This window comes from Alosa alosa, chromosome 10 (genome assembly GCF_017589495.1).
Source record: "Alosa alosa isolate M-15738 ecotype Scorff River chromosome 10, AALO_Geno_1.1, whole genome shotgun sequence".
Taxonomy (NCBI): domain Eukaryota; kingdom Metazoa; phylum Chordata; class Actinopteri; order Clupeiformes; family Clupeidae; genus Alosa; species Alosa alosa.
In genome coordinates this window covers 23,588,986-23,613,145 of record NC_063198.1, presented here as the reverse complement: position 1 = coordinate 23,613,145, position 24,160 = coordinate 23,588,986, and the positions used below count along the sequence as shown (strand labels likewise).

The window sequence follows — 24,160 nt, the reverse complement described above, 5'->3', positions numbered from 1 at the left end:
CGCTAGAATCCACCATTCATCCATCATTTTACTAACATTTCATGTCTTTTCTTAATATTCATGTAAGTTAAATTTAAAGATATATGACAGACTTATCTTAACTTCTCTGAATAGCCAACTGCAAAATCATGGTTTGTCTTTTACAACATTAGTAAGATTAGACCTTATCTGACACAAGGTTCCACACAACTTAATGTAGTCTTACCAACATTATAAAACTGTTCACTGTTATTTTTTTAACTATTGTATTGTTTTTATTTGTAAATCGCTCTGTGTCTGCTGAATCACAACCATATGATGAGCAAGTTGCAATGTCATTTATTAGACAATATTATTACAGCAGGATAATGACTCAGATTTGATCAGATAAAACTTTTCAATCAAATTTCACAACAAATGTCAACACAGGATCACACAACCAGAGACCTCAAGTAGGCCTACTCGAGAGCTACAGTACGACTTCGAGGAGACTTCTTTTCCATTCGTTTTGTCTTCCCGTGCGCCAGGAGGCACTAATTGCGAGACTAAAAGGCTATTTGAGACATGTGATTTGAGAGCCCTGGCCCTCCTGAGCATTGTAGCAAAGTCGTAGCACTCTGGTTCAGTCAAGGAACGTTGCTGAGAATTCATCTCGTGAGGCAGTGAACTATTTTGTGGAGGCGACCGTCGAGTTCGGGCCCGCTGAAAATCGTAGGGTAAAGGTATGGAATATTTTACGTACCATAATGTTGAAAATAAAAGTATTTGTGTCGCACTCGTAGTGGAGTGACCAAGCGAGTTTGCAGAACTTCCTCGTTGTCTCTGGGTTGAGCGTATAAGCTAACGTTAGCATTGTGGTGATGCTAGTGTTAACGTTACTGGTTTACTGCTAATGTATATTATGATGATTTGTCTGCAAGCTTGGCTAATGGCTATAGATTTGAGTAAATGAATGAAGTATTGTTTAACTTTAGATATGTAAACAACAATTGTGCTATCGCTTGTAACCTTAACAACTTAGCAAGATTTACGCTGGGTAACGTTATGGAGGTTAACTGTTAGCATAGTCTAGTTAGCTAGTCGAGTCAACCCACTGTCTTAAGTTACTGTTTTGCTGGTTAGCCGACAGTGTTGTGAGGAATGTAACGTGAGTTACATTTAGTTAGTTAGTTTTTTAGTCAAAAGGCAAACTCTAAAGATGAGGTAGTGGATTATTTGTGGTATTGACCTTGAATATTACATTTTGGGTTACTAAGGACAGGTATTCAGCGTCCGTAGCAGCTAGGCTTCTTTTTAACGTTCATAACGTTAACGATAGCGCTAACGTTAGCTGTGTCGTGGTTGCCCTCATGCAATTAATCGCTAGCTAGTTAGCGAGCATTGAATGGTACATACTGTACACAATTGTACCGTACTCTTATATGAATATTTAATTTACCAGTGTACGAGTCACGAGGGTGAATTTTGTACGAATAACCATATGTGTTTGGTCAACACAGTAAAGGGCTTATGGCAGTAATGTTGCAGCATTGAAACGCATGGTTGTTAGCCAACAGCGCACACAAAATGGCCGATACTTGTGGCCTTGTTTTCTCTGCAGGTTATGTGCAAATCATGATGGGTCCTAGCCAAATTATTGAATGGTGTAGATTACACAGATAACTATAGCCTATTAGCTGGTCGTTTACTTGGCAAGTTGACATTGGCTTGATTGTGACTTAGAATGAACAAGGCCGTTAGTTAATATTGTAATGTACCGCTACTACTGCATGCCTTGATGTAACGTTAAGCTATAAGAGAGCGGCTCCAGGTAGGCCTATTTCACGAGATGTTTCAGGGTGGTATTCTATCTTCCTGAAGTGCTTTTAATGTGTGTTCTTGTAGTGTTCCAGTTATGCAGTCTAACACTTCACCGTGTTTGTTTTGTGAAGAAGGCTATCGAATTTTTGAGTTATTCATTCGATTGAAGCGCGTCATATTACATCATTTCGCATGGCGTCACTCGGCCATATTCAACACCTGTCCAAAAACATTTTTTCTGTCCTTCACGTCGATTTTAATGTAACGTGCTGCATGGCATCGCCAAGTAGTGAACGTCGTCAATTTGAGTCAGCCCTCATTTACTGGGTCTGCTCACGCATTTCATCTAATTGGATGTCAAACAAAAATCTGACCGTGAAAAATGTGTTTTTTTGCGTGAATTTGACGAAAGGGGATACAATCTAATTAATGGTGCAAACAGTAAATCTGCACTAGTGATTGAAGTTGAATTGAGTTGAGGCGAAATTTGAAAGTATGCATTGCCGTGTCTATAAACTGATCCGATCACAAATCCATAGTTTATTCTTATGGTGGGTAAGTAGGCCTAAGAGAACGTTATTTTTTAGCCTATACATGGGTCACTGATGTGAATATGCAGGCCTAATTTTGGGTCCTCCCTTCAACAATTTGTGGAATATTGGCGATTGAATCGGATTTCATATCAACCCAACTTGGTATTTGTGAGACTGATGGACCAATTTATCTGGAGCAAGTCTTTTTGGTCCTTCTCAGGAACTTGGCCAGTAGGTAAACTGGCTAACTCTCTAGGTAATGGCTTTATAAATGGTAACAGTGGATAAGACCATTATAAAGCATGTTTTGACATGTGTAGGTCATGGATGAGAATCAAGGAAGGACCCATGATATCACAATAATTTAACTGCAGTGCAGTTATGAAGATTTTATTTGCACCCCACAGGCTATTCAAGAATCAATTATTGTTTGTTTTTGTAATAGTTTAGTGCACTCTTAGGACAATTACCAATAACTTTATATTTGGTGCCTGATATCGCAGTACTGTGTGTAATTTTTTGGACTTAGATTCCTCGGATCCAAATAAAACAAAAGGTCAACCCTCAGGATGCCTACTTTTATTTTGTGAATGCTTGTTCATTCAGCTGATCATCATACATCTCCCTGTTGTGCCAAATACTTTATTTTTGTTGTGTTTGTTTGAGATGGTTTATCCATGCGGATCTCTTTTCTTCTTCCTCCCTGTTGATCCACCAGTGATTTCAGGACCTGCGAGGAAACTTAACCCACTAAACGCACATTAGCACATAGGGGAAACCCAGTTAGAGTTCATCAGAGAGAGAACAGGTTCTCACCCCTGATACCAATAGTGATGTCTCGCAGAAGAAGCCGTAGTGCTAGCCCAGTGCGGCACACAACCAACAGCAATGACCCTCGTGACCTGGAACGGAGGATTTTTGTGGGAAATTTGCCAACAACTCTGATGGACACGAAGGATTTGGAAGAAGTGTTCAGACCTTATGGGAAGATCAATGGTTAGTAGGAGCCAACATTCAAGGGTCTGAAAAGTTAATCTCAATATGCCTCAGTGCCTAAACATAGATGTGCTCAAAAGATTTCCTGATTTCAGTCACATTCAAAATAATTTAACATCCATGTTAAATCTATTCGTAATACTATATGACTGCTTAGGATTAAAATATCAAATATAATTGATGCGTTATTACTTAATCATTGTTTAGTGGTCTTAACATGGCCTACTGAAGGTTCGACTCCAACCACTCTTGCTTTTGAGGTTTCTTAAAAAATAAAAAAAAACGAAAAAAAATCTTCCTTTTTTAACAGCCTTGTCCATGTTCCGTGGATATGGATTTGTGCAGTTTGAACGAGTGGAAGAGGCCGAGGCAGCGAAGGCGGGACAAAACGGTCGATTTTATAAGGGGTATAAACTAGGTAAGACCTGACTGGTGCCTTGATAAGACTGTCAGGCAGTCACTACATGGGAGTGCATATGAAGGAAAACCTAATCAGCATAGTTCAAAAGAGAGGATAAAATAGGTCACTGATGCTCCAATCAGATTTCTGTTTAGTTTCACATGTTCGTAGTAGAGGATTCTTTCAGTGTTTTGTTGCTGACCTATTTGCATAAAGGTCAGTTAACATTTAAACTTACTCTTGTTGAAATTTGGATTTGACACCCCTGATGTTGGAATCCAGTCCATGTAATAAATAAGCTTGATTTAAACTACTACCACAAGAAGACCTGTTGCCTGTTATTTGGCTTTTAAGTAACCAATACCATGATTGGTGCAGTATCAAAGCTGATCAGTGGAGGTGGGAACTCCACAGTAGAATACCTCAAAACCGTTGGCCTGTGTCAAATGCATTTCTAAATCCTTCAGCAACCGTGTTCTTGAGTTAAGATATGCCGGTCGGTCACCTTAATTGACCATTTTTCATGGTTGTGGAAGGATATAATTGACTGTAAATTTTACTTTTATAAGAAGTGTACCAGAGCAGTTGACCAACTCTGGGGATTTTCATTGGGCCGATTGGACACAAGAAGTAGAGATTTTCCAGCTGTAATTATCAGTGGTGCTATTGAAAGGAGCTGTGTCGACCTACTGGGCAATTTTTTTTTTTTTTTTTTTTTTTTGTGTTCCTGTTCCTAAGACAGGTCGGTCCAGAGAGCTGATTTTGATAAATAACTTTTACTTGGAATCATAATTCTAAAAAAAGTGTGATGTGATTTCTGTTAATTGTAATGTAAAATGTCAAGCCTTTCTGGCAGTGTAGGGGTCATTTAATCAATTACTGGAACAGTAAAAGTAAATCAAGGAATATCAAGTAAAGGATTTATTGTTTGCAATTAGAGCAATGCATTAAGATGCCTTGCAGAGCCATGTGATGAAATTGATATAACCCTTTGTTTTGGAGTCTGTTTTTGGAGGGTTTAGTCCATCAAAGCTTAACATACCCACCGCCTCTGCTCCATATGGCTTCATACAGCGTGTCAACTGATGTTTTTAAATGTACAAATTCACAATAAATAAAATGGTTTATGAGTTTTATCTCTGCATAACGTCTTTTCTCTGGACGCTTTTAGTTTTTTTTCTTTTCGTTTTCATATTGAATGTGTGGATTGGTTTATTTTCAGATATAAATATGGCAGCGGAGCGGCGACACAAAGCTCAAACCCGGCCGAGCCCTCCTCGAAGGTAAAGTAACGCTCACAAAGAGGATGTGAAGACATAACAGCGTTTCTTCCCATCTGGTAATACTGTTTGTTTTTTTCCCCCACCAACAATCTTCGTGTACGCTCTTGGCCATCGTTTCGTCCTTTCTTCGATTTGTTGAGCGGTCCGAGGTTCGTTTTTTTTCCTCTCCAAGACCTAAGAAAGGTGGTACAAGTGTCCTGTCCTCTTTGCCCCCCATTCGAAGTACACTAAATAAAAGTGGAAGGTCGTTCTGTGGGTGTCTTTTTCTCTCAGTTTCTGTTACGTTATCGTACATTATGATCATTGTTGTCCGGATTCGTGTCGCATGGAATTCGTATTTGCATCGAATATCCTATGGATGTGTGCAGCGTGAAATCCTAAGAAAACATCCTTAAAATCTAGACGTGGACTAATATCGGTCAACAAACAAATGTTATGGTCTTTTATATTTTGATTAAGGACACCGACGTGTACATATAAAGTGCCAAATAACATTTAGAAATGGGTAAATCCAGGGGCTTTCCAAAACCTGTTTTTTATCAGTCGTCGTCTTTCAAAAAACTACGGCATGAAGCAAGCGGTACGTGCTGCGATGTTGCGTCTGGTCCTTCAATGCATAAAATCAACGCTGCAAAAAATGTCTCAAAGTTTTCAACTCGCCATAATGGCACAAAAACGTTAACGCTCAATATCAAAAAGTTTAACTTCAAGTCTATGTAAAGGTTTTATGTGTGAAAGCAAGTCATTGTTGTGGCAAAGAATTATAGGTTATCGGACCATAAGCAGACCAGACTGTTTGGAGATACAATTGAACCTTGGCAAGTTCGTCCCAAAAGCCCTAGGCAATAACGTGTCCAGGTGGACTTACGATTGTCGTCGAATCGTTGAGACGTTGCGGAAAAAACATTTTAAATCACCAGTATGGTACAACAACCTTCTGACTCGGGAAACAAATGTTCTCAACGGCCTGCTCGCAACTCGTCGGTGAACAGTGTGTTCACAGGAGACTCGTTTCTTCCAGCTGTCACATGGGACTTCTATGGTGAATACTTCCTTGCGTTTGCGGTGTGAACACACGTGCTGTTGAAGGTACTAAAGGAGTTCTGCAACATCAACTTGCCATCCTAGTCCAACAATTGTCACGGTTCATTCCGAAGAAGAAATGTAATTCACAGCTTCTCGTAGTTCAATATATCGTTTTATCAATATATCGTTATATATTCATACTTTTGCGTTGCACCAAATTAACTTGCGCAATTTCCATTGTTTCAAGTTCTTGACTGGTATTATGGTGTTTGTTTACAAAGGGAAAAAAAAACTTAAATGCTTACTTCAAGGCCAGCCTCTTGTGGTCTGTTACTTTGCCACTTTGTAGGTTTTCCTGATGGTTATATTTGTCCCATGCAGGCATCCGTACAGTGGGTATGGGGATGGTAGAGATGGCCGCCCTCGGTCACGCTCCCCTATGCACAGCCGGGACTCACGGGATCACCGGGATGGCCGTGACCTTAGGGATCCTCCTCCCCGGGAGCCCCCTCGTGAGTCCTCTAGAGAGCCACGCCCTGGACCTCCCCGAGACCATGGACCCCCGCGCGATCACGACTCCCGAGATCCTGCCTATGAACGCTACCGGGGCTCCGAGGGACGAGAAAAGGACCCTGCTTTCAGGTAAGCCACTGTCATGTAAACCACCTTCTAATTCCTGGTGGTGACTAGATGATGGCAGATGTTTAGGTGGAAGTATATGAGTGTTGGTGGTGGTGGTGGCCAGTTATCTGGAATTGCAAATGGAACACCAGACAGTTGTGAGTTCTATCCCAGGAGACTGACCCTGTAGTTAGTCACTAAGTTGATTTGGATAAGAGCGTCAGCTAAGTGACTACTAATGTAACAGAGTTGCTTAAATGCTTCCGATGGCTTTTTTCTATTGGACCATGGCTAACCTCAACAAAAGTATGGGTGTTAATTGAAATCGTCAGTAACTCATGATGCACAATGGTCTTGAAGGGAGGAGGGTTATGATCGCTACTACCGCGGAGTGGATGAGTACTACCGCAAGAAGGAGCCATTCGGGAGAGAGCCTTACAGAGGAGAGGCATGGAACGGCAGCCGCAGAGAGCCGGAAGGTGAGTTTCCATTCTTAAAGCGGCTGTCAGAGTAAAGATTCAAACAGTCAATGACTTTCTCTTGGGACCGATCTGTTCACACCAGGTTGTATCAGCACCTCACTAGTGTGAAATTAGCCTGCCATGTGCAAATGGGCTAAATAAAATGTAGAATTCATATCGTGTATGGATTGCTGTAATCTGAAATCTGCTGTTCACACTCAATCCTCCTGTTAAATATTCTTGTTGTCTATTCAAATGTGCATTTTGTAGTTACTTGCAAACCCTTTTAAATTGAAAGTGTGATTTTCCTGAAGTGAGTATTAATGTCTGTGTGCAGAGGATCGCATACCAGAAGGTGAGCGCAGAAGGAATGAGCTCTACAGGCAGTACTACGAGGAGCTGCAGCGGCGTTATGACACGGAGCGCCCTGTCGACTGCTCGGTCATCGTGGTTAACAAGCTACAGAAGTAAGGCTCACTGCCTCTGCTCCCAGTTTACCAGTCACAGGCAGTATGCTTCATAGGGAAAGTTAATTAGTGTCTTTGTTGTGAAATACTTTGAAGTTTAACTTTGCTGCGAGAGTAAACCCAGTACTTTTACACTTAAGGGCAGCCTTTGTGTGAATAAACTGCTTCAGTAATAAATAAAACCTTTCACTTGTTCATGGCTGAAATGGAATGCATCTGTTTGTGGTTCATAAATTATTCGTAGCTGACACTGCAGTGCAGCTTCTGTTGTAGCTATTGTTAAACCCACTGGGTGGAAGTGAAAGCTAAAGATCAAGGTTTGAGGCATTTTGCCTGTGAGACTGTAACTGCCACTTTAAAGGGGAAAACTTTCAACCTTGGCTGATGTTTAAATCTCTTTAGTTCTAAACTTTTATTAGGAACAGAAATGATTGAAATCGGTATCGGCCAAGTCTCTCTACAGATAGAGACATAGGCGTTTCTATGTAGGTGTCCTTTCCATGTTGTCAGACAACCAATAGTAACCTTCCTTGTGAATCTGTGTGTTTTAACAGAGAGTATGCTGAAACAGTAGGCAGGAAGGTGAGAGACCTGGGCATGGTGGTGGACCTGATCTTCCTGAACACGGAGGTGTCGCTGTCGCAGGCGCTGGAGGATGTGGGGCGCGCACACACCCCCTTCGCCATCATAATTACCCAGCAGCATCAGGTGCATCGCTCATGCACTGTCAACATCCTGTTTGGCACACCACAAGGTACTCCTCCAGCCCCCACTGAATAACGTTACCTCGCATACAATGCACAAGTACATGTTCAGGATGAATAATAGATAATTCCGGGGGGGAGGGGGCGTGAGGGAGGCTCGCCGGCCAATTTTCAAAACCCAATGTGGCCCGTGAGCCAAAATGTTTGCCCTCCCCTGCGCTAAGGTCACCATAGCCACCTATTTTGATTTGCCACAGATTGATTCACAAGTTTTGTACATCTTACTATGCGTGTTTGGGTACATCATGGAAACTAGTGCTATTTCATTGGCTTGGTGAATGAATGGGTGTTTTAACATGTATGATTATAAGCCTTTGCGTTGTGCTTGTGTGTGCAGAGCACCGCAACATGCCCATGCAGGATGCCATGGTGCTGGTGGAGCAGAACTACGTTGTCTACAAGGCGGAGCACCGCGACAAGGAGCGTGAAGAGATCGCCCGCAAGGCCGCCAAGATGGCCGATGACGTGCTCCTTAGGGAGCTTGACCAGGAGGCTCACCCAGTCTCTCTGCTGTCCACAGTCACACTGCTCTCAGAGAACAGGTCACTACACACACACACACACACACACACACACACACATCTGACATGCCCACCTAACATGTCCACCCAGTGTTTGTAGTTTAGTGTAGAATAGGCACGCTGCCCTGGACCATCTTTTGATAGTACTAAGGTGATCAGAAATCTGACTATCTAAAGCAAAATGTTGGCAAACCCATATATACCTCCCAAAACATGAAGTTTGTTTCCTAAATACTATATTCTTTGGAAATGTAGTTGGCTGTTATTTGATTTTATCTTTATAATCAATCAAAACAACAGAACTGCAATTGTATTGATATTACCTGAAATGCACACTTAAATAACATGACTTATTAATGTTTTCAAAAATTGATTTATAGCGTTGTGGAACCAAACTCTCCAGATACTTCCATGTTTATCATGGTGCACAGACATACTGTATTTTAAGCATTTTCCACACCTCTATATTGTCTTGCAGGTTCCTAACCCCAGAGGAGCTTGACCGCCTCATTGAGTACCTTAGGGACAAACGGGAGCGTCTTGTCAGGGGCAGCGCTGATCCCCATGCTGGTAAGCCACCGTACTGCAGCCAACATCCACATGTAACCACGCACTCACACAGACACACACACACACACTTACACTTACACATACTGCCTGCAAATATACACAGTGGTGCATGATTCTGAAGAATTGCCCACTGTAGGCTGTTATTGAGTTGTCAAAATGTCCATGTCATTCATGTCTACGTATAGACAAATACATACGGACACTATAAGGCAGCCTGAGATGCATCGTGTAAAGGCCAGCTCATCAGATTTGCGACGAGACGAAACTATTGCAGAGACAAGTTGCAGCAGTTTTAATTCAACGTTGCACGTTGTTGCCAACTGTTGCATGCGTTGCAAAAGATTCATCATGTCAAATCACAGTGGCAAGGAATGCTTTTACCTCAGAGCAGTTATGATGTGTTGTTATTCAATCAGTCCAGCAGTCAAAGTTTTTGCCAAAGGAGAGGCAGAGAAATACTTATAAACCCGGTGTTGAAGAAGACTGGTGTCTGCACAACATCAGTCAAAACAGCCATGCTAATAAAGTTACAAAAACAAACGCACATTTATGGACTGTTGGCTTATCAGCTAGTTCATATCTGGCCACAATGAGTGGTGTAACAAACGTGTTATGAAAACGTAGGTGGTGATGTGAGGTGTTGCAACTGGGTTGGATCCCCAGTTTTTTTTAGAACGCATATTGCATCAAGTTGCTGGTTTATAAAGTGTTGAAGATCGTCTCGTTCTGAATCTTGATTGAAAATTGGCTTTAAAGAATCACTTTGGCGCAAAGTTTAAATCAAACATTCATCTTAAACATTATGACGAATAAATGCATCAGTGGTAAATATTGCAAGAAACCACGATTAATCTTAAATCTAAAATTCATAAGTTGACCTCCAATATTACCATGTAGTTTATAGCTAGTGGCATAGTACACAAGGTAATTATTAAACTGCAACCCATAGAAGTTCCAAGTGGCACTGTATGTTAGAATGCTCGACAGTGTCGGACCTTCTAGAGAACCTGCTGTAGCTGAGGCTTAAAAGCTCCTAGTGAAAGGTCACTTTAGCCACTTACTTTGATTTTTACTTACTTTGAAAACATGTAAACTGATTTGTGCTTTCTTCAGCTAGTACTTTAAGTGCTTTAAAGAGATTAAGAGCGTTTTCACACCAACATGCAACTAGAGTGTGTTTGAGCCTGTGTTTCAGTTTGTTTGCGTCGGTCGGAATGCAGTACTCGGGGGTGCACCAAATTGATCGGTTCGAGACCTCCAAAAAAAGGTGGTCTCGGTCCGCACCATCTAACAAACTCTGGGGCGGTCCCGCTGGTGAGAAGGCAAACCTGAAAGAAACGGGTCCGATGGTCTAGTTGTAATGAATTATGGGAGTGAAGATCACTGAATTGTGGGTAAAATTAGGTAAATTTAATTTCCTATTCACTGCCTAAATAAATACCATGCGAGATTGGGCCTATATAATGTGAAACGTGGACAAACATGGATGCGTGAGGAGGTACAAACAAACTATTACCCCAGTGTGTAACTCCAAAGTTGCTGTTAATGAACGGAAGATACACCAAAAGTAAGTGACGTGACGGAGCAGTCTCTTCAATTATTACATGATTTGGTCAGTTTAGAAACCATGCATATGTGAAACTGAACCGGACCCAAGTCTGTGTGCAACATTGTGTATTTTTTGCCTGCTGCGGACCAAACAAGCAAACTATAGGCTGCAAAACAAATTCACCGTGGTCATGAATGGTTTCACTGGGTGGTGTTTATAATTTGAGGATCTGTAGATGTTTGTTATATGGATTGGCATCCTTTCAGTGTAATTGTATTTGCTGTATATCCAATTTAGACTGAGACCCAGCTAAGTGGCGTTTGCTTGTGTTTGTTTGTCTTGCAGGTTCCCACGCTGTGCACACTGCCCCCGCGATGACCCACGAGGCCATGCCCCCTGCCCAGCCCATGGCCATGCCTGCCGTCTCTCACCAGCCCCCTACCCACCAGCCCTCGCCCGCCCCCTCTGCCAACCACCAGCAGGAGCTGCAGGCCAAGATCCTCAGCCTGTTCAACAGCGGGGCCGGGAGCTCGGCAGCGTCCCCTACTGTCGGTGCGGCTGGGCCTTCCCAGCCCCAGGGCTACGGCTCCTCCATGGGCACCCAGCAGGCCAGCATGCCACCGTCCCACGCCAGCGCGGGCATGGCCAAGATGAGCCCCACGCCGTCGTCAGTCATGGGCATGCGACCTCAGCCGCGCCCGCAGGGCAACCTGCCCCCCGCTGGCTACGGTCCCCCCACCGGCCGCATGATGGCCCCCCAGGGTGCTCCGAGGCCCCCTGGCCTCTCCACGGGGACGGGCATCAACTTTGACAACCCCAGTGTGCAGAAGGCCCTGGACACCCTCATCCAGAGCGGCCCGTCCATCAACCATCTGGTAAACTCAGGCAGCGCACCACCGGCTGCCCCTCGGCCTGGCATGGGTCAGGGCATGAGCCCTGGCATGACTCAGGGAATGGGACAGGGGATGCCCATGTCCCACTACCCCCGCCATTACTGAACGGAACCCCAGACTGGGGCAACAGATAAGGACTGGACTGTAGCCAGTTGAAGGTGATTTTTGGTTTTTGTTTGTTGCTATTTATCCTGTCTGAAATGGTTAGACGCCTTGGCTTGTGATCGACTCTGGTACTGGTCTGAGCCTGATGTGTTCTTCATTTGTTTCAGAGATGACTCGGTGATCGGTTTTCTCACCCCCCCTCCCCCCAAGCTGTTTGTAAATGCATTTTTTTTAAAGAAATATTCCTTTTCCAAGCCTGCATTGATGTGTATTTTTAATTTAATGTTTTTTTTAATAAATGGGGAAGAAAAAAAAAAGAAAATTCAGTTTACTAGTGACTTCCCCGTTTTGTCAGCAATTTTCATAGGAGTTTGACTTCTGGCAACTAGATGATTGCATGTACAGAATTAATTTACTGTGAGCCCTGAATATAGGCAATTTTGACAAGTAATGTTGCTTTTATACATTTTTGTGACTTTGTAAATATTTGAAGATCTCCAGTGTCACTAAAATAAAAAGTGTGAAGGATATTCTGGCATTTCTTACCCCGTACATTGTCATAATAAAGCTTTGTACACAGAAGTTGTATTAAAATGGTATTAGTTTATTGCATTTGTGCTGGCAATTCTATAAAATGGAATGGGCCATTGCTAGAAGCCATAGAGAGAAGCATTTGAAATGTAACTACAGTTGATCTTTTTCGTGTACCATGAAAGACTATAGAGAATACATATTTATTTCCTTTAAAATATTGAACTTACACCGACACAAAAAAATAAACACTTCAACACTAACTGTACCTTATGTATATACAAATGAATCTTCTGCCCCTTCCCAACCTCCCTCATTCTACCCCCGCCCACCCCAAATCATTCAGGAGTGCACATATAAGTACACATGCACCCACATACACACCTTCACACAAGGTTTAGCACAGAAAAAACAACATATGTTCAGCAGACTACGTGTCACTTCAGAGCTAGCCAAGAAGCAGTGGAGGATGTTGGGGAGGGAAAGATGTTTACACAGTGGGAAAATGGTTCTTGAGCATCTACTATACATCCACTTTGTTTAAAACATTCATACTTAACTTTTTCAACGTTACAAAGAATTAAAAACAAATTGGAATGTAGGTTGAAGCTACAAGTTCTTTCACTTTGTTGAGAATTGTGCAGTTGCACAAACCGGTAGCCTACAACCTGTTTTGTTTTTATGAATAGGCAATGCATTTTATCATCTGCATTTCACTATTGATTTAAATGGCGTAGATAATGCTACATATCTTTGTAGACTCACGGGTGTTTTTTTGTTAATTTAGGAATTGATACTTTAATGGCCATATGAACTGAAAGTAGGCCTGAATGGTGAAGTGTTGAAAGCACTGATGTGTTTACAGTTAGCTGCCAATTCCAGCAACAGTTTAAGGCATGAATGAAATACTGGAAACTAATACTTTTGCTAAATCAAATCACTCAAATTTGATCTTAATTCTTTGAAATGAGATTTGATACAAGTGAGAAGATGACTAAAGATGCTTTGGTAAATTTATCTGAAGGTAAAATGTGTTTCAAGACAAAATAAATACAACTGTACACATCAAACATAACATACTAAAACCAATGTAAACACCTTTCCCCATCCTAGATAACACTGATGGACCAAGATAAGAAAATGTGCCCAACACAATGACAGCTTCATACTGCTCAATAAATAAGATTGGTGAAAAACATGAATAAAACACTAGATACCACTAAACATTGTCAATAACAGTTATATCTAAATACATTTCCTCAGGTTATGTGCATGCGTTGAATCGCAATTAGGCTGGACGGGGCTCTATGGGAACTGCATCAGAGTGTTATAGCAACGCAGGGAGATTGAGCAAGTGTGTGAGGATGGATAGGCCTGCTGCGCTTTGGAAATGTGTGGTGTGCTTAGGAGTTGGCAGTTCCAGGGCTCGTGCGTAAATAACAACGGTGGTGCATCTTTAGATGTACTGTAGGTAGCTTGAGAGCATGCAATTCGCCGTTGACGGTTCAGTTTCATTTGAAGTAGACTACTATCAGGAGGAGGCGTAGGCGTAAGTCTATATGGGTGACACAAACATTCTCAACAGCCCTTCAGAGAAGCCTAAACTGGGGTGTAAATACAGGGCTAGCCTCTTATAAATCTCAACAAAAAATGTCATATTAATATGAGTTACTTATTTTAAAAAAGGCTCATTACATGTTTTTGTTTCATAACAATTTTCTTTTTTACAGTCCGGTTTGAAAGATTGCAAACTGTTTTTTATATGGAGAGATTGGTCTTCTAACAGTAAAACATATTGTAAGTGAGGAGTGAGATCTCCAAAAGAGTCCCTCTAGAACCCCGCCCAGATGTGGAAGCGCTTGTTTAAAATCTTTGATAAAAAATTCAGGTATGCTGCATTCACACAAGTGGTCTGTAGAGGGATAAGGGGTTTAGTGTGGGGGGTACAGTGTTGGGAGTATAAGGAGATTACAGGTGGTCAAAGAACAAATTCAGTGACACATACGATAATTTTACATCACTATTATTAATAAATTTGGTAAATGGAAAAAAGTTTGCTATGCATGCCAAAGAAAACACTCTTATGCCCTTAAGCATGAGAGGAAAGTCAATAATCAGGTAGTATATGCCCCCAAAAGCTGACCTTTGAACACCCCTGGTTCGGATCTGATGTGGATCCACCAGAGGCATCTCAAAGTCAGTCCTCAGCTCTTAGTGAGTAGGGGACGGTGGAAAGTCTGCCCGCAAATCGAGGAGTGAGTACAGTTTTGTTGAAATCACAAACCCAAGTCAAACATGGCATGCAGATTCACCTCTACTTAGCGGCAATGTTAATTTTCACCAGCAGAGGGAGGTATGGATCAACGTTTTACTGATCCAGTTTTGACTCACTAAAACAGCATTGAACTGTGGCCCTCCACATCTTTTTATACAAGGAATCTTAGCTCTTGGCTGTATAAAGTGCTTTTCCAGCTAGCCACTACTAAACAGATGTGACGTTCATTTCAGTTGAAACAGAAGAGCTTGGTGACAGGTAGGCTCATGAGCATTCGCACATCAGAAGACAAAAAGGGACCACCGCTATCTGATGTTCCCATGACAAAGTCAAACTCAGTGAACAATCTACTCAACAAATATAAATAAAACATACACTTTTTTATTCTTCAGGCAGTAAGTGAAAATCAATATTGCACACAACATTGAGAAAAAAAATGAAGACCACGCATTTGGTACTCAAAAACAGTATAACCACACAACAAAAGTTGGCTACAGTGCCTGAAAGCAGTAGGACTGTACATCCAAAGCTAAGAGAAACACGTCTAGGAGCCATTCATTCACCACACAGATTCTCCTACTAGTGTAACGTGAATCTATTTATATTAAAACACCACAGTTACAATACCATGTACTCTTTTATTTTGTTATGTTTTTTGTTTTTGCTAGGGATATAGAGTGCATCTGCAACCACTGTGTTTTTAGAATGGTACATCACCACACCGGCAAAGCGAGATGTTTTCTCCCCACTGGCTTCTGCCTTTTCTACTAATGGCCCACCACGAGCTACACACACAGCTTAAACAAATATACCCCACAGAGACCATGCAAACAGGAAGTTAATAAAATACAGAAACACAAAGGGAGGAGCCGTTGCCCTCACCACATCACACCTGTGGGTGTCTACTTTTGAGATGAAGAGAGGCTCAGTCAACGCAGGCGATGCTCTGATATTGGATCAATATCATTGTCAGGTAATAAATAAAACAATACCTTAACTTCATTCAGCTCGGGAGAAAGGTCATTTTAAGTGCTGATTGCCCTAAGAGAGAAGTCAGTGCATGGTCTCCATAATCAGTTTGTCCTCCCCTTTGATTTCAAGCATGCTATTTTTTTTTTTTTTTAAACCAATTGTGTGAGCTCCCATTGTGGGACACACACACACACACACACACACACACACACACACACACACACACACAAACACATATGTGCACTAGTTTCTGATCGTCAAAAAAGCCATATGTCTTTAGTCAGCAACACTGACTTGGTTCACAGTAAGACAAGTTTAACTTGTCTGAATGCTTCAGCTTTGATGCTGAAGACAAAAAGCCCCCTAAACCACTGATCCGAATATAACGTCAGAGTTCAAAACAATGAGGGAGGGAGGGAATAAGAATAACAAAACAGAGATAGCCGACTCAGCTGATTTCATGCATAAGGGCATCACCATGTTGCTGGCAAATCCGTGCGCTGGCGGATAAGTTGGTCCCTTGGAACTCAGGTTTGGTCTGCAGACCGAGCCTGAAGCAAGACAAGCTAGTCTGAGGAAAGCAGCTAGCCCTAGGTTCAGAATTTGGCAGGTTTACACAAACGGTTCCCATTCATAATGAAGAATTAGACCATAAACAATAGTGTTCTTAAGACCTCAAAGGAATTCAGGCAAGTCACAAAAATTACCCTTACTGGTTCGACTTGACTTAACAACACAAACTATGGAGTCTGTTCACAGACCCTAGAAACATCTGCAAATTCAGTTCACCTCATTTAGCCTGTCTGAGACTCTCATTTGATCAGGTCAGGTCAGCGTCAGCTAAGGTCCTCTATCCGGTCATTCGCAAGAGGACTCACTGAGACGGCCATTCTGATTTCTAGTTTGCAGTAACTCCTCACATAAGGCAATCATCAGCCTCCATTCAAAAGGAACATTTGAACAGAAGGCGAGACCTCCTAGTCTGATATGTATCTCTGTGTTTACACTTTATCTGATATTTTAATATTCCTTTGTAAATAGTTTTGTAAATATTTTTTTCTATATACACTCACACACAGTACAATAATCTATTAATAATCTAGCAGCATTCACGACCCATGGGATATATTTCATACATCTGTAAAACATAATATTGTATTCTGTAAACTATACCATTTTCTCTCAGATGAATCATATATATATATATATTTATATATTTATAACAAATTTTACCACAAGTGCAAGTGATCAAAACACCTTAAGTCATAGTACAAACATAAAACATCTGTTATGATATCAACAGTAAAATAAAATCCTCTAATATAAATATGTGTACAAAAATAAACAACAAAGTGAAATGTGAATCCAGATTTGACCTATTGCACTTTCCGTCAAATGCACTTTGAATGTATGAATATGCATTTATGTCTGCATTTATCTACCAATTAAGTCATGTTAAAATAAATACTCATCTCACTCTATGCTGTAGCTATGGCTGACTGCCTCCTCCTAATGTTAGTAATGCATAGAGTTCAGATTCAGACGCTGGAGTTCCAATTTGTTTCCTTTTCGATCTCCATAGTAACCTTATTTTCCCATTCCAGCCTCCTATTCAACATGACCAATCAGAATCATCTTCTTCACATCGTTAAGCAGCAGTGAATTAATCTGCTCTTTGTGTCTCTGTTTATCTTCATATGGCACATGCATCTCATTTTGGCAAACTTTTATATAGGATTTATATATCTTTAACATTTGTATTTTGGTTTATGATATAGCTCTGATATAATAGAACAAAATGTATATTTGCAAGATAGTTACATATGTGGATAGCTACACAGACGGATATGCAACAAATTCACTTTTTTGTGTTTTTTTTTTTAAAAAGATGGATAACTCACATACTTTATGCAATCTAGCATAAACAGATTTTTTTTTTTTTAATAAAATCATACAACCATGCAAACACACGGCACACACACATGCACACACGCACGCGCGCATGCACACACACACGCCACACACACACGCACACGCGCAGCACGCACACACACACACACACACACACACACACACACACACACACACACACACACACACACACACACACACACACACACACACACACACACACTTAGGCTTACAACAGCTGAAGTCATGAAATCACTTGTTGCAGAGTGGCTGCCAGTGCAGGTATGGTGCTTGCCTAAGCTCCGCCCACAGGACCCATGGGAATCATGGGTAGAGGAGTCTCCAGCCAATCACAAGCCTTCAAAGCTGACCCTGTGAGATAGGAACGTTTTCCTGTCTACAAACTGGTTATAGTAGTTAGTCACAAAATAAAATACCACACTGATATTTCACCACGCATCAGGTAACAGTGTACACTATTTACATCTGCCCACAGGGGGCGCTATTTTTTCCCTCTATTTGTTTGTTTTGCTTTGTTGTCTTTTTCATCTTCTCCCACGTGTCGATCTCCTTTCGGATGCTAGTTCTATCTTGGGACCGTCTGTTTGTCTTGTCAAGCAGTCCCAGCAGGGTGACAGTCCTCACCAGTCGGATTTGTTTTTGGCACTAAACGTGGCAGTCTAGGAGGGGCAGTGGGCCTCTTCCAACGTTAAAGGAACATTAAGATGTTTGCAACACACAGGGACGAGTGTGTGAGGGTGTGACCGTCCACCTCAGAAACCCACGACGGCAGTGACTGGCGGGGTCCAGAGGATCAACCAGCGAGCAAGAACTAATTAGTTCCCTCCACTGTCCTCTGAGGAACCATTTCATCACAACTTTACTTCAGGAGATGGATGGATGTAAAAACAGGAACAATGAGAAGCAATGTAAATGGCTAAAAACAGGGTGCTGATGGAAGGGAGAAGCGCAGGGGGTCTCGCTCATCACTCTTAGCCCCACATGACTGAGAGGGAGTCAGACTCGCTGTCATTGCTAGGGACAGGCAGCATCAAACTGCCCTCTCACTGTCTCATGAGCATGAACACACCTAACAGATCTAACAAACTCTATCACCCCCCATCCCCCACACACACACACACACACAAACACTCACACACACACACATACACTTACACACTGACATACACTGTGGACAACAAAAGGTGCAGAAAACCAAAACAACTACCCTGGCCCTTCATCCTCTTACCCCCACCCCTGTCAGCTGTCCAGCGTGACTGTGGAACACAAATGATGAGGACGGACGCAAGACGGACGCAAGACGGACGCAAGGACAGCAGATGCGTGCTGGTGGCAGACTCACTGAGAGCAGACGTCTGTGGACGACAGTTAGACTGAGCATGCTCTGAACACACCACAGGGGGGCGGCAGTGAGCCAGAGATCTGCAGCTTGTTCTTTTTCTTCTTCTTCTTCATCGTCGTCTCTGGTGCTCTGCGCTGAGTGATGGGGACAGGGGAGGGCAGCTGCAAAGAGGGCCGAAGCTGGGGGCTTCTGGGACAGGTGACCGGGGGGCTTTTAGGGCTGCTGTCTGGGGGGTCCTTTGCAGGTTGGGTTGCTTGAAGATCCTGCCATTAAGGAGCTACTTTGGGGAGTGGGGTGGGGGTATTGCTCTGTGATAAGTTTTTATTCCGAGAGTGTATTGGTCTTACTGTTGGGGGTGGAGTCTAAAGAGGGCTGGGCGGGGCCTAGTTATCTGACAGACCTTCAGCTGCAGCATGATTAGTTCAGAGAGGGCAGGCATTGGTGGACAGTGACAGAGTTGAGCATGGTGGAGGTGGACTTCAAATACATGGGGGAGGGGGTGAGGCCAGAGGGTAAGGAGTTGATTGGACAGGTGAGGGTTCGGGGGTGGGGTGTTGGTGGGCAGGCATCTCAGGAGTAGATGGTGATGACCTCCCGACCTCCGCCACGCACCAGCAGCACTCGGTTCAGTCCCTCAGTCAGCACCTCCAGGAACTCCATGTCTGAGACCCGTGTGTTACGGACAGCAACAACGCACAGGAATAGTGCACAGGAACAGTGCACAGGAACAGACAATCTTATCGTATCATCAATCAGCCAGAGATGGGGAAACCCCAGGTTCAGAGAGTAAATGTTCTAAAATGTCTTGGTTCTATTACCTGTGCACTTAACTAAAGTGATTTCACCAATTAGCGTACCTACCTGGCTAAAGAGTCGAGATAATTAGAATCAGTTAATTTAGTGAGCCAGGTTACCCACTTTTCCAGAACACAAATCACCCCACTTGGGAGAGCTCAGTGCCAACAGTGCTGGGGTAATGGAGTCCAGCAACAGGGGATTAGAGCACCAGGGTCAATATAATGCGGAAATGGTCTAAAGATAATGTCAGATTAGAACAAACATTACTTTAACATATTACTGACTTCAGCAGTAAGCAGGAAACAATAAAGTAAATAGTAAATAATGGAATAGCCATTTCATATAAACAGAACCTTTTGACACAACGGCCACATGTGGGCTTTCCCAGCATGCTTTGAGAGGATACAGTTCTCGTCACCGCTCCTGTTCTTGGGCGGGCCGGGCATGTTGAGCAGGACCAGCTTGGCCTCCGAGGACTTCTTCACAATGACGTTGTTGAGCCGCAAGGCGGTGTGCATGCGGCGCACGTTGGACTGGTTCCTGGGGGGAGACGCGGGAGAGCCGGACATCAGAGTACGACCTCACGTTAAACATGTACCAGTTGACCAGCAATGGCCTCAAACTAAAGAAACGTACCAGCTGACCAGCGATGACATCAAACTAAAGAAACATACCAGCTGACCAGCGATGACATCAAAACTACAGAAACATGTAGCCGTTGCAGACAGCATAGACAGACATACAGGCTACGCAGCAAAAGGTGGTAAAATGTGTGTATGAGTATAGCTTTACTCATGTTGAGATATCAACACACCATACACACCACAGTGTATAAGTCCATGCTTCATATGTTGAAACAGGGTGAAGGAAACAGTGAAAACTGTTTTGCTAAGTGTCATATGTGTTTCTGTCTTCATTTGATAATCTTGGAAAAAAATGTCCCTGTCCCCTTCCCTCTCTCTCTCTCCTCGGCTCTTTTTCTGTCTCTCTTTCTATCTTTCCTTCTTCATCTCTGTCTCTTCTCCGACTCTCACCTTCCATCCCTATCACATTTTGAGTCATTACAAGGTTGGGCATGACACGGCCATAAATCACCCAGTGAACCACAGCCCACAGCAGGACCATATACCAGAGGCCTGGCAACAGAGAGTGGAACAGTGTGTGTGTGTATATGTATGTGTGTTCATGTGTTCTTGAGTGTGTGTGTGTGTGTGTGTGTGTGTGTGTGTGTGTGTATCTCTCTCTGTCCCTGTGTGTGTGTGTATACAGTATGTATGTGTGTTCATGTGTACTTGAGTGTGTGTGTGTGTGTGTGTGTGTGTGTGTGTGTGTATCTCTCTCTGTCCCTGTGTGTGTACTGTACTCATGTGCGTGTGCGTCTCTCTCTAGTTGTGTGTTTGTGTGTGTGTGTATGTGCGTGTGTGCTTGTGTGTATGTGTGTGCATGTATGTACATGGGGGTATGTGTGTTCATGTGTGTGTGTGTGTGTGTGTGTGTGTGTGTGTGTGTGTGTGTGTGTGTGTGTGTGTGTGTGTGTGTGTGCATGTATGTACATAGGTATGTGTGTATATGTGTGTGTGTGTGTGTGTGTGTGTGTGTGTGTGTGTGTTTCTCTCCCCGGAGCTGAAACTGATACTCACAGGTTCTCCCACTCTCTGCAGCATGAAGAGGAAAGAAACATGAGTTAGGAAGATTTCATCAGTCACAGACCACATTACATTACTCTCAATCAATAGAACTAAATAGGATATGACGATCACATTAACAGTGACATGACAGGATGGCATAAAATGACTGGTGATGAAGCATGGGTCAAATTACAACACTATGATTTGGGACAATATATTTACCATCAATATCAGACCATATTACAACATTATGATAAAATACATTTTGAGTTATCGATACAACGTGTGTGTGCATGTGTGTGTATGTACCCTATGTGTGTTCATGTGCACTTGAGTGTGTGTGTGTGTGTGTGTGTGTGTGTGTGTGTGTGTGTGCGTGTGTGTGTTTGTGTGTAGGCAGAGTCTGTGATTCTGGCACAAGATTATTGATATTTGAGAAAGACAACAGGAAAAAATCCTTCTATACTCCTGAAGGAATGTGTCGATTGGCCGGAAATGTTCATGCCACTATGTTTGCTTCCCATTTACAGAGCCAGGAATGTACACACAAAACGGACACAAACAAAACAGACAGCTAAAGGACCGCAAAGCGCATTTAGCTGCATTTGACAAAGTCTATTGGATTAGAATCATGGGCTGGGATTATAGGGATTATATTGCAACTCTAGGAAGCTTGTCTCACGTTTCACATCAGTTAGTGATTGGGTAAGAAAGTTCTCAAACTTTTTTTGTCATTCCCCACTTTGAAGGTGGGGAATTTGATCCCATCAAGCCGGCAAAATGGTAACGTTAAAATACTTTTTTCACATCTTGGTTCCACATTACATTTCCAGTCTCAGTACGCCGGATCAGATGATATTTTGATTCATATGTCAGTCTGTTTATGACTCATTATGTTTGTGTGTGGCTATTTTGTTTTGAATCTATGGTCTTCCTTGTCAAAAAATAAAGGCATAATTAAAGATAGGCACAAAAAACGAATGTTCTCCTGTTTCCTCGCACCCCACCTGTCATTTCTCTATTCCCCACTAGTGGGGCCCGTCCCACACTTTGAGAACCACTTGGGTAAGATGTGCTATTTTTCAGCACCAAACTAGCTCGATCAGGAATGTAACAGCACTAGATTGGAGGCTGACAGTGGGGTGATGCAGGGTGGATCCTGTGGAGGAGGCTGCAACCGTCACTGTTTGACCGCAGGTTAGTCCAAACTGGAGCGCTCCATGAGCACACATGGATAAAAGGCTCTGCGAATGTCTTCTGTATTCTGCTTTGTTAAATGGAAACCAGCTGCCACCAGGGCAGACATCAGTGAGGCCAGAGTAATGGGACTCAGCAGTATGGACAGGAGCTGTGGAGGGCTCCCAGTGGAGCGTTTGTCCTTAGCAGACTGCATAGGAGTACTGCTGTGTTGCGTTGCTCTGTTAATACACTACTGTTTGGATTTCTCTCATTGGAGGAAATTGTGTTGTCGTCATTTACATCATGACAGTTGCACAGGTCTTCTTTCTTTTTTGCCCCTTGTTGTTGTCAACAAATACTAACGTTGCATATTCCCTGCCTATGCCGTGTCTATCAGTCATCACATCTGGGCTGAGGAGCGTTTCCCCTGGCACCTATCTGAGAGTCACACAGGTGCCCCCATACTCACGGCTTCATGCTGAAAAGGTCCTTAATGCCCTCGGGGGTGGCGCCAGTGGGGGGTTTGGCGGGCTCGCCGTCGGCGGGGCATTTGGGGTCGGTCCAGGTCCTCTGGGTCTCCCCAGGGGTCTCGACGCTCTCGGTGGCGGGGGACTGGGGGGTGGCCGGGGTGGGGGGGTTGGTGCTCTGGTCGTGGATGAGCTGCTCCTGTGCAGGGGGGGACACAGCCACAGACTGAGACGGGAGACAGACAGGGCAGAGAACCAACACCACAGAACGTCAGGAGTGAGAGAGGGAGAGAGAGAGGGAGAAAGAGGGAGAGAGAGGGAGAGAGAGAGGGAGAGAGAGAGGGAAAAAGAGGGGGGGGCAGGGAGAGAGGAAGAGAGAGAGAAGAAGAGAGAGGGAGAGAGAGAGGGAGAGAGAGAGAGAGAGAGAGGGAGAGAGAGAGGGAGAAAGAGGGAGAGAGAGAGGGAGAGAGAGAGGAAGAAAGAGGGGGGGGCAGGGAGAGAGGAAGAGAGAGAGAAGAAGAGAGAGGGAGAGAGAGAGGGAGAGAGAGAGGGGAGAGAGAGGGGGGGCAGGGAGAGAGGAAGAGAGAGAGAAGAAGAGAGAGGGAGAGCGAAGGAGGGTGAGGGAAAAAGACAGAGAGAAATGAAAGAACAGAAAGGGAGGAAATAAGGAAGAAGGGAGGGATAGAAAGAGAGAGATTGGTAGCAAGACCGAGGAAAAAAAGGGAGGGACAAAGAAAGAGGATGGCCAGAGGGACAGAGAGAAGGAAGAAGAGAGAGGGAGGAAGGGAGGGAGAAAACGAGTGAGGGAAGGGGGGAGAGAGAAGAAAAGGAAAGACCAAATAGGGGCAGCGCCATTGAGGAATTGAGCGATAAAGAAGGGAGATGTCAGGGGATGAGGGATCATTTCACCACAGCGAAGGAGAGAGGAAGGAGAGAGAGAGAGCAATTATAACCACCGCAACAGCTGCAGCCACACATCAAACACAATCACTGCTACACATTATCTCAGAGGACACACACAAGGTGCACAAATGCATGCACACACACACACACACACACACACACACA

At 43.3% G+C, this 24,160-nt stretch overlaps 2 protein-coding genes across 7 annotated transcripts in view; one reads left to right on the top strand and one right to left on the bottom strand.

Annotated features, from left to right (window-relative positions):
• Positions 1-44: 44 nt before the first annotated feature.
• Positions 45-12,496, top strand: ncoa5 (nuclear receptor coactivator 5). 6 transcript variants are annotated; one of them, XR_007194864.1, is made up of 12 exons: positions 560-701; positions 3,031-3,308; positions 3,619-3,726; positions 4,931-4,991; positions 6,399-6,659; positions 6,999-7,117; positions 7,437-7,566; positions 8,121-8,320; positions 8,668-8,872; positions 9,330-9,421; positions 11,316-12,021; positions 12,136-12,496. XR_007194864.1 is itself a non-coding variant. In XM_048255261.1 (11 exons), the coding sequence occupies exons 2-11, from the start codon at positions 3,146-3,148 to the stop codon at positions 11,966-11,968; spliced, it is 1,992 nt and encodes a 663-aa protein (XP_048111218.1). In that variant the 5' UTR covers positions 45-62; positions 3,031-3,145; the 3' UTR covers positions 11,969-12,496. The 6 variants fall into 6 exon arrangements, 5 of the variants coding, with proteins under 5 accessions (XP_048111218.1, XP_048111217.1, XP_048111219.1 ...); XM_048255261.1 differs by lacking the exon at positions 560-701 and adding an exon at positions 45-62 and having other exon boundaries at positions 11,316-12,496; XM_048255260.1 differs by having other exon boundaries at positions 11,316-12,496.
• Positions 12,497-18,786: 6,290 nt separating this feature from the next.
• slc12a5a (solute carrier family 12 member 5a) overlaps positions 18,787-24,160 on the bottom strand; it is a 180,806-nt gene continuing 175,432 nt past the window's right edge. The window contains exons 24-27 of the mRNA XM_048255271.1: positions 23,095-23,318; positions 21,459-21,473; positions 20,225-20,358; positions 18,787-19,682 (exon numbers count right to left, since the gene is read on the bottom strand). Coding sequence (XP_048111228.1) covers positions 19,591-19,682; positions 20,225-20,358; positions 21,459-21,473; positions 23,095-23,318 — 465 coding nt within the window. The 3' untranslated portion in view covers positions 18,787-19,590. The remainder of the gene's footprint in view (positions 19,683-20,224; positions 20,359-21,458; positions 21,474-23,094; positions 23,319-24,160) is intronic.

What these genes read in the sequence shown, in the direction of transcription:
- ncoa5 (XM_048255261.1), top strand. Translation starts at nt 3,146, where the DNA reads ATGTCTCGCAGAAGAAGCCGTAGTGCTAGCCCAGTGCGGCACACAACC. An exon ending in TTATAAGGGGTATAAACTAG is followed by an intron (nt 3,727 to 4,930) that starts GTAAGACCTGAC and finishes GTTTATTTTCAG; the next exon opens with ATATAAATATGGCAGCGGAG. An exon ending in GAAAAGGACCCTGCTTTCAG is followed by an intron (nt 6,660 to 6,998) that starts GTAAGCCACTGT and finishes ATGGTCTTGAAG; the next exon opens with GGAGGAGGGTTATGATCGCT.